A 10,762-nucleotide genomic window follows, 5' to 3' on the forward strand; every position below is an offset into this window, starting at 1 on the left:
CAGAAAAGGTATGCCAGTGGTCAAAACAACTCTAAGTAGTTGTCTGATTGTATCACATTTGCTTATTCAGCTGCTAATATGTCCTTACAACAAAAAAATTAAGGCTCATTCTACCAGAGCAGTGTCTTCATCCTCTGCCTTTTCTGCCAGACTTCCTATAGATAACATTTGTGCAGCAGCCACTTGGTCAAGACCTCATACCTTTATCACTCATTACAAAGTTGACAGGGCCTCCTTTGGATCTACTGTCCTGAGAAACATACTCCCATGAGCCACCTGAGATAGATGGTGCTTGGGACGCTACCCATCTGTAAGAATGAATGGCAAGATAGAACAACTTCACATAAAGAAGTTATGTACTTACTATAATGTTCCATGCGAGTTGTTCATCTCACCTTCTTTCTTGCCCTGCCCCCTCCAGGGTTTTTCAAAGACCGAGATGCTGGATTCTTCCTGGTTGCTCAACCCTTCTGTAGCTTTCTCTTATAAATGATAGAATGACATATGGTATTATACGCAGTAAACACGATCTGAGGTAACTCTAGGTGCATCATGGGATAGGGACTTGGCCTCGAGCTATCTGAAGACCTTGAGCTTTGTAGTAGGCCAACTTGGAGCCGAGGATCGGCTCCAAACCCATCTCTAAGAATGAAGGTGAGATGAGCAACTCACATAGAACGTTATGGTAAGTACATAACTTCTTTTTATTCCCTGAGGAGAATAAATATTACTTGCTTCTGCTGTTTGAGGTCTGTTAAGTAACAGTTGCTGATTTGGTATGGCAGTACTGTTATCACACAATGTGCTGTTATTTGCCTGAATTGGCTTAAAGCTAGTACTGCTAAGGTGTTCCAAAATGGCTGCACACTGATCAACAGTTTAATTTCAGATCTTCCAGTGTGAAAAAAGTAACTGAGAAATAAGAGCCAGTGATATTGTCAGCTTTAACTTTTGTGCCACTCAAACACAGCCCATAAGGCACAACAACATACCCAACACTAGTTATAGGTGACTCTATAGTCGGGCACCCTGATGTTCCACTCATCAGGCTAAACAAGGAGAAATTTACTGTCAGCTGCCTGTCTGGTGCTAGGATCCACCCCATAACGCACACACTCAGGTCACCCCACAACAAGTACAAATATGACTCTGTCATTGTCCATGTTGGTGTGAATGACCTGAGACATACCTCCCTGGACTACATGAAGAGACATGGAGGAGCTATCCGATCTTGTAGCCCAGGCAGGTATGACCCTAGCCCTGCGTAGCATCCTGCCATCACCCAGAATGATACCTCAGTACAAGGACAAAATGATTGACTTCAACAATTGGCTAAGCTTCTGGTTTCATTCTAAGGGGATCCAGTATCTGTCTGCCTGGGATGACATGATTGACAGACCATGATGCTTTGCCAGAGATGGCCTGCACCTGTCGCCCTTGGGATTCCAGATACTGGCTAAGGCTCTTGCCATCCCCACAGTGCCTTTTTTAGGCAAGGTTCAAATGACAAATTCACCACCGTAACAGGTACAAGCAAGCAAAATCTGAGGGTAATTCTACTCAATGCTAGAAGTCTAAACCTCAAAATGCACTCACTCGAAGCAATCCGTAAAATGGAGAACAATGTCATCTGTGCAGTGACAAAGACCTGGTTCAAGGTTCCAGAGAGCACCCCTGCATTACCAGACTATAATTCATACCACACCTTTCGGCCACCTAACCTGGACCGAAACACTAAAGGCGGAGAAGTGTCCATATTCATTAAGGATATCCACACCTCCAGGCTAGTTGCTCAGCATAATGCATCCAAGATTATCCAAGTACAACTAACTCTGGGCAAGATCGCAAAATAAATTGTAGCTTGCTACAGATCCCCTACCATGATCCAGGATTCCCACTCCTCATTTCTTGATGCACTGGAAAATATTAGGGTACAACCTAACACCCTAGTAATGGGTGATTTCAACTACCCCACCATTAACTGGGAAAACTACTCATGTACCAACTCTTTCGCTCAACGTTTTCTAGAATTCATAAATTCCAACACCTTGGATCAACTTATCCATACCCCCACCAGAGGCAGCAATATCCTAGACCTGGTCATTAACAGCATGGGCAACCGGTGTTCCACACCAGAGGTCAATTTCTCATTGGTCAGATCCGACCACAAGCTAATCACCCTAGACATCCGCATCCTGCCCCCACCCCCCATTAGGGAAACCACCATAAAAAAGTTCTCCAAAGCCAACTTCACGCCTCTTAAGACAGAAGTGGCAAACTTCACAACCCCCATGCAGACTGACAGTAGAGGTACGACTGCTGAATCCGGCACAAATGCACTTTATAAGCACTTACATGAGTGCATGGATCGTGCAATCCCTAACAGAACCAAGATGCTATCCTCCAGAAAAAGGAAGCCAATCTGGTGGTCCCCTGCCATAAACAAACTCTACAACAGAAGAAAGAAACTGTTGCAAAAAAAGAGTAAAATCCCATGATTGGAGGAACTCCATGGTTAGCCTCACTAAGAAGCTGAGATCCCTCATAAAATCCTCCAAAGCTAGTTACGAAAACAAAATCGCCACAGATTCTAAAGACAACCACAAAGCATTCTGTAGCTGTGTCAAGAATCTCAGTGGCAACACTCAGATCTGCTCTGGGTTACAGCACGATGGCACTGAATATACAGAACCAACTGATATTGCCAACATCCTGGCAGATAGGTTCAGTGCTAACTTTACCTCCCCTCTCACCCCCTAAAGGGCCCATCTCTATACCGGAAGAATGCAAAGTTCCTGTAATCATGGCAGCACAGGTAAAATCCACACTCTCCAAAGCCAAGAACACAGCATCCATGAGACCTGACAACATCCCAGGCTGCGTTCTACATGAACCACAGAACAAATTAGCACCCACCTAAGTACCATGTTCAATCATAGCCTTACCTCAGGCTTTGTGCCACTGAATGGCGCACAGTGACTGTTATCCCACTCCACAAAGGGGGAACCACCACAGACCCCGGGAACTACTGCCCCATTAGCCTGACGAGCCTGGTCTGCAAGGCTATGGAACTTATAAACAATGACACTGGTAATATCCAAACTCTGGACCCCACCCAGTTCGGATTTGTAAAAGGCAGATCATGTCTCCTAGACCTGATAGACTTCTTTGAAGTGGTCACCAAAAGCCATAGATAAGGATAAGGTGGTTCACACAGCCTACCTAGATCTCACCAAGGCTTTTGACACCATCCCCCACTCTGGAATTCTAGATAAAATCACTAAACTAGGTATAAATCCCTGTGTCACAAGATGGGTCACCAACTGGCTCATTGCCAGAACCCACACTGTGAAAGTAGCAGACTCCAAATCTGACTTCAGACAAGTGGTGTACCACAGGGTTCAGTCCTGGGTCCTCTCCTGTTTGGTATCTACTTCTCTGAAGTACAGGCTAACACAGAACGTCTTTGGCTAATGAAGTTCGCAGATGACTGCAAACTAGGAGCCATAATCAAAACTCCTAACGATTTGGAAATCTTACAAAAGGGCCTAACTGAGACAGATGCCTAGTGCCAAAGCCATGGCCTCAAGCTCAATGCTAAAAAGTGCATTGTCATCCCTTTTGGTAAAAACTCTGTACCCATGAACTACCACATGGGCAGTAGTCTACTTAACACCGAAAGTGTGCTAAGAGACCTTGGGACGCAGGTGGACTGTAGTCTCTCCTTTGATAATCACATCGCCACAGTAGTTAGAAAATCCTTCTATGTGGCACACCTCATCACAAAATGTTTCTCATCCAGGAAAAAGGTCATTGTTCCCCTCTATTCGTCACTCATTAGACCCATTTTAGAATACAGCACCCTTTTTGGTATGTACCTCACATGACATCTACAACAACTGGAAAGGCCGCATAAATACCTCACAAAGAGGATTACCGGCCTCAAACAGATGCCCTACGCAGACAGTCTCAAAAAACTCCAGCTTTACTCCGTCACATATTGCCTACTCAGAGGTGATCTCTGCCTGACATAGAAAGCTGTGTCAAACCCAGAGCTGTTGGACATGCTCCACTTTAAGAAATCCCAATCCCTCTGAGCAACATGCTCTAGGGACCTAAACCTTATCACCACAATAAACAGAACGTGCTGGAGGGATAGATTCCTGACCCAGAGACTTCCCATACTCTGGGACAAACTGCCTATCTATATCAAACAAAGCTCCTTGTTAGCACTCTTCAAGAAAAATCTTGATGATTGGATGGGAGATATTAAATTCACCTCTGGGATCACTTCTGTGGCTCTGCTTGACAGTGGCACAGGAAAATAATTTTCTTGGGTGGCGAAAGCCAGGGTACCTTTTTGGCTAGGCTTATATAGGCCCTAGGGCCAATAGCCTAGTACATACCTATGAACGTATGAAATAGCTGTTCAGATGAACTGATGCAAAAATCAGTTTGACATGAGGAAAAGGCTGCCTCGCTGAGTATTATGCTTTTTATGAAGAGTTGTTTCAAAAAATGGTAGAGCTAGAAGACAAAACATGCAAAGCATACCTCTCAACCATCCATATTTTTACAGACTGTCCAGATTTTAGCCTCATATTTTTAGTCTGTTCCTCCTAAAATGTATGGTTTTCTGTCATAACTGAGGATTCAGGTAATTAAATAGTGATATCCATTTGAGTTTCCGACTTCAAATCCATCGTAAAGTTGATACTAACACAAATCTTGAATAAACAACTGAATTGGTATTCCACTGCAGGATTTGTTAATTGAAGTGGCACATTGAGTGTATGCTCCAAACCTGGCCATGAGAAAGCAGAAAAGAACTGTGTTAGTATTTAAGTAAAGTAGGTAGATGGACTGAGGTTTCAAGTAGTTTATTCAGTTAAGTAGGAAGATGGACAAAACTGAAAGCTTATATGTCATTGCCACAGAAGAATGTCAGTCCATTTTGATTGGATTCATAGGCCCTTGTACCTTCTTAACTGAATAAATTACTTGAAACTTCAACAAGGCATCTTTATTCCTCTCACAGGGATGACATCAGAAAGAGACTCTCCTAGATCTGTTAGCTAAAATGATTTTATCTAGACTAATCCTTTGTACTGTTTCTTAGTCCTGTCACCTTCTGGGTCTCAGGTGGAATACCAGACCCTGACCCAAGCTTTCTGGACTGCCTCTGTTACCTATTGAAAATAAAGGAATTTAAGGAATGGGTAATGGAAATTATTCAGGCATTATTAGGGAAAATAGAAATATCTTTAGTAGTTAGTCAGTGAGTGGGATAAAATGAAAACTGAGTTTAAAAATTAGGGTAGAAATAAGAGAGAGATCAAGTAATAGGAATTACAGGGGCTGACATAAGTGAAAGTTCTGCAGAAAAAGGGGAATCTCATAGAACAAGAAGAGGTGCAAATGCAGTGCGCTAAAGAGAAAAATCGAGTATGTGGATAATATGCATGAGATTAGAACGATTTTTGTTAAGCAACTAGTTGTGATAATTCCAGAGCACAAAAAAAATTAGCACAATGACTGTGCAACAGAAAATTGAAAGGGTTGTTGCCAAACTTGGGGAGCCTATAATCAGAAAAACAGAGGTTCTGTAGAAGTATTAGAAATATTTAGGAAATGTTATGGAAATTTATATAAGTCAGAGAAATATGGAAATCCAGAAAGAGCACAAATAGTGAAATATTTATTGAAGTCTTGATTATGCCAAGATTAGACGTGGATGAGGCTCAACAACTAGTAGTTAAGATAGGAGAAGATGAGATAAAAGCAGTTATGCATAATCAGTATTCAGGAAAGTCTCCAGGAATAGATGGGTATCCCTGTAGATGTTAGGAGGGAAGAAAGTGATAAAGATCTGGAAGATTTTATTTAACAGTATTTTAAAAGAAGGTGAAGCATCATCAGCATCATGGAAGACAGCTGTGGTGGCTGTATTACTCAAGGATGGTCAAGACCCATCAGTCCCAGCTTCGTATATACCCTTTTCATTTATAAACCATACTTATAAAGTGTTTGCCTATAATAGCCAAACAAATGACAAATGTTTTCCCAAAACTATACGTGAATTAATGTGGTTTTGTGAAGGAGAGACCCATTTAACAACTTTAATAGAACCATGAGGATCCAGAGGGAAGCGAAATGCAAGAAAAAATGCTGTTGGTGTGTCTTGATACAGAGAAAGCATTTAACAGAGTAAGCTGGAATTTTGAGAAGGGCCGTGGAAGCATTTGTATTCCTTGATACAATAATAAGGTTAATTAGGGTGATATGTAAAGTCAGAGGCAATAAGGTGGGAAGGGTTCTTCTCTGATAAGTTGTTTGAACAGAGAAACCAGGAAGGGGTGTCTTTTCCCATTATTTGTTCTGTATTTAGAGCAGTTGTCAAAGAAAATAAGGGACACAGAAATCCAAGGATATGATTTATTGTAATCAAGAAAAGTTGCCTTTATTTGCAGGTATTATTTTGTACCTTATAAATCCAGAAAAGGATGTCTTGGTGTTGTGGAACATTCTGAGACAGCTTCAAGTCTGTTCAGGATATAAAATTAATGAAGATAAAACAAAAACTATTGCTATAAATTATGTACCTACTCATGAATTGCTTCAGCAATACCCGTATTTATGGGAGCACTACAAGAAGTATTTAGTAGTATGGATTAAAACGCTTCTGTTATGTCGGCTAATAATATGTGGGAAGAGACTAAACAAGAGGTAATACAAAAACTGAGAAATTGAAAGCCCTTTGTATGGATATGGATGGTAAGATACAAGCAGTGAAAATGTTTAGTCACTTTAGTTTTATATATGTATCAGGCATATTTTTATCAACCAGAGGAGAAGTTGTGGACATTTAATAGAGTTTAAGGAATCATGGAGGGCAATAATTAAGTGGGATTAACTGATCCTTCCAATAGAATATGGTTGTTTTAGGATTACCAGATTTGCAATTGTATATTAGAGCTACACAGCTAAGTGTAATACATTTATATAAACGCAAGCAGACTGATAGAATTCAGAATGGAAAATATGATGACTGAAGGGGGATTTTCAAAAAATAGATGGGGGATTTTGGCTGTAGCTCCTTAAAGAGATTAATAACTGCAGAGAATTATATTCATTAAAGTAGCAGAAAATATTCTAAGCACTAAACCACCACACAAATGCAGAAAGCAGGGGTACACACGTTACAAGCAGGGTTACAGAAAATAGGCAAGAGGGGAATGGAATTTACTGGAGAAAAGTGGCTAAGGAACCAAGGTATTGGGAGCAGATAACTAGAGATGTAAAGGTAATATAGTGAGACGAGGCCAAAAAGATGTTTGGACTGCAACCTAGAGACAGTCTTCGCCTATACTCTCTCAATTCCTGGTAGGGTACTGTCCAGAAGCAACAAGTTGGAATATATTACTGTGATCATTATTTTTTCACTGTCCTCACAATTAAACATCTGGTGGCACATGTGCAGGTGGATGCCTTTTATGACTAGGGGTGAGGAGGCATGCTGTGTGTATGTATAACACAGCCATTTGAAATGCTTGACAGTGGCTATTTGTCCTTTACATTCATCGTAATCTAAAACCAGAAAGATACACAGATGGTGACTGTTTTTAAGAGGAGTAGGAGGGCAGTACTCTTTGATTTATATATTCTTTCAGAACATTTGTCTTCTTTTTTTTTTCAGAGCTACAGTTTTGTCATATTTGAACATTGTGTTGGTCACAACTTATTTTTTCCTTGAAAGGAAAAAAGTTTGGATTTCTTTTTTCTTATGAGTTTTTTTCAGGCAACCAGTGGATCATATGTTTAGAAAAATGCTCTAAAACGGAACAGGGAGCATCCGTATTCCTATAGCTTCTAGGGGCCTGTTTGGACCCCTGACTCCATGCTTAATTCACTTATTTCCTGCACATTTATTACTAGGTTGTCTTGGCTAGTTAGGGGGCATTGAAAGGAGCAAAGAAAAATTAAATGAAATAGCACTGCATTTCTTTCCTTAGTCATAATTTTTGCTCAGGCCATCATTAGATATTACAACTTCTATAACATGTACTTCAGGGCATGTAGAAAACTATGACTTTGGAAAAAAAGTTGCAGAGTAAAACAAAATGTGAGAAAATATCAAAATATTCTGCATAATGTGGGAGCATCTGATGGGAAAAATAGGAGGGAGCACTTGAGGATTTGTGTGTGCAGATGGTGAAACAGCAGTCAGTTGGGGGGAGTGCCTAGGGCACCATTTCACCTAAGTCTGGCTCTGTACTTAGGGTTATGTACCATCACTGCAACTAAATGCTAGTTAATGTGAATGTCCTTTAAGGATGGCCAACGTGGTGTAGTACACAGGCCTTTTGGTAACGTGAGAGCGTTGTACCTCTACAGTACAGTCTGTGTGTACTACTCGTGAACTTTGCAGTGTAAATTAAAAGTCTGTTTAGGCAGGATGGCAGAGACAGGTTGATAACTAGACTGGAAGTGGACAGGGGCCTCTAAATTGACAGTTGCTTGGGGCCCCAAAATGCTAACACTGGCCTAGCTGCTTCTCTCTTATATTTAGAACGTGTGACTCTTTAGTGCATTATCAGTTGTACATCGTCTTACAAATTGATATTGCCTGAAAATGCTCATTAGACGTTTGACTCTTTTGTCATTAAATAGGTCACTCAAGTTGCTTCTTTGTCTGAGCTGAATGAGGATGTAAACAATGAAGAACTGCTGGCAGAAGGTATGATTTTTTTTCAAGATATCACTTTAGTTCTTTAAATATGCAGTCCTTGATTGTCTTTTGTTGAATAATGCTGATTGCTTATCATAGCTGAAGTGATATACAGTTGAGTTTTCCTTTGATTGCCTTGGGGTATTAGCTCCTGCCATATAAACTTGATTGCATTTCACTATCATAACCCACACATTGGTGATGAAAACAGTTTTGGTTCATACTTGAAAAAAGCTGAATTTTCTGCTTTACACTGAACTAACTTATTATTTTATTATTGTTTTACATTTGTTTACTGGGTAAGTCCGACTGGGCAAGGATCCCATGTTCAGCGGGGGCCTCGGAAGAAAAGCTCCACAAAGATTAGTACAGCAAATACAATACACATATTAATGAAGCACAGTACAGAGTCAAAGTTAGTAAGCTACAGTTTCAAGGCCAAGAAAGGAGCAAAAAGGTAAATATACTGTAAGGAGCACAGTATGTTACAATAAACAGTACAGTTGAAAGGACATTTTGTTCATTCTTCACGTTTTAGCTCGTTAGAGATGGCCTTAAACGACTTTATCACCTTAAAATAATGGTGTATATCCAGGCACAGAAAGCTTTAGAGAAAAAAAAAATCTTTTAAATAGCTGTCAAGAACTGATGACATAAAGCTTATTGTCCATTATTGCATATGGATATTTCTGTTTTGAGATGAATCTTCTAGTGATGTAGAAGTAAACAAATGGACCATTGGTAAACTGAAATGCTTGTGTTTCTATAGACAAGACTTTAGTCCGAGTAATATATATATATATATATATATATATATATATATATATATATATATATGTGTATATAGGGTCATAGGACAATACTAGGCTATTGGCCCGGAAGCCATTCTAAGCCTAGCCAAGAATTTCACCCATGTTCCCAGAAAGTCAGCACCTGTTTCTCCTCTCTAGCAGGGACACAGGTGGGATCCTAGTGGTGTACTTTCTGTTTCCCATCCAGTCGTCCATGTTCCTCTTAAAGAGGGATAGTCAGGTATACTCTGTCTATTCCAGAGATGAGGGAGTCTTTGGCAGGATAGATTTGTGCCCCAACAAGCTCTATTAATGTCACAGATCAGGTTGAGGCCTGTGGGTTGTGCTAGTGGAGTTTGACTTACGGATATGCAGCTACTCCATCAAGGCTGGGTCTAAGATGGCCTTCTATACCAGACACAGGTCACCTCTGAGCAGTCTGTATGAGACTGAGTAGAGGGACAGGGTTTTTAGCCTATCTGTATAGGGTAGGTGTTTGAGACCCTGGATTTTCCTGCTTAGGAACCTCTGTGGTCTCTCCAGCTGCTGCATCTGCTTGGCAAGGTACATGCCAAAGGGGGTGTTGTACTCGATAATGTGTCTGATAAGGGAGGAGTACAGGGATGTTATGACCTTCCCGTTCCTAGATGAAATGCACTTATGAGGTGGGCCATGTAGAAAGCCTTCCATACAACGGAGGCAACATGATGGTCAAAAGTCAGGTTGCGATCAACCTTTGTGCCCGAGTCTCTAATGACTGATACCTTGCTTAGTACGTTGTTAATGTGATAATTAGTGGGGCTGCCATTTTCCCCAAAAGGGATAATGATGCATTTCTTGGAATTCAGTTTGAGGCCATGCTTCTGGCACCAATCATTAGTTTGGGTAAGGCCGTCTTGGAGGAGGTTTACGTCACTAGGGGAATTTAAGATGGTGCCCAGTTGTAGTCATTTGCAAACTTGATCAGCCACAGACCACTGGTTTTGGCTTGCAGCTCAGAAAAGTGCATCTCAAACAGTAGAAGGCCCCAAGACCTATCCTTGGGGTACGCCGCTCGTTACAGGTCTACTACTAGCAATGGCTTCCCCTATTTTGACTGAGTGGGTTCTCAGTGACCCAGTTAGCTACCCATCTGGTAACATATGGGTTGATGCCTAGCTGGGAGAGTTCATCTATTATGACCAACTGGGGAATAGTGTCGAAGGCTTTGGCTAGGTCAGGGTAGGTGGACCCCTAGCTGTGA

General features: G+C 41.1%; 1 protein-coding gene across 1 annotated transcript in view; it reads left to right on the top strand.

Annotated features, from left to right (window-relative positions):
• CEP41 (centrosomal protein 41) overlaps positions 1-10,762 on the top strand; it is a 1,035,505-nt gene that overhangs the window by 86,982 nt on the left and 937,761 nt on the right. The window contains exon 3 of the mRNA XM_044088672.1: positions 8,671-8,737. Coding sequence (XP_043944607.1) covers positions 8,671-8,737 — 67 coding nt within the window. The remainder of the gene's footprint in view (positions 1-8,670; positions 8,738-10,762) is intronic.

Source organism: Protopterus annectens, chromosome 11.part0 (genome assembly GCF_019279795.1).
Source record: "Protopterus annectens isolate FY-2018-M chromosome 11.part0, PAN1.0, whole genome shotgun sequence".
Taxonomy (NCBI): Eukaryota; Metazoa; Chordata; order Ceratodontiformes; family Protopteridae; genus Protopterus; species Protopterus annectens.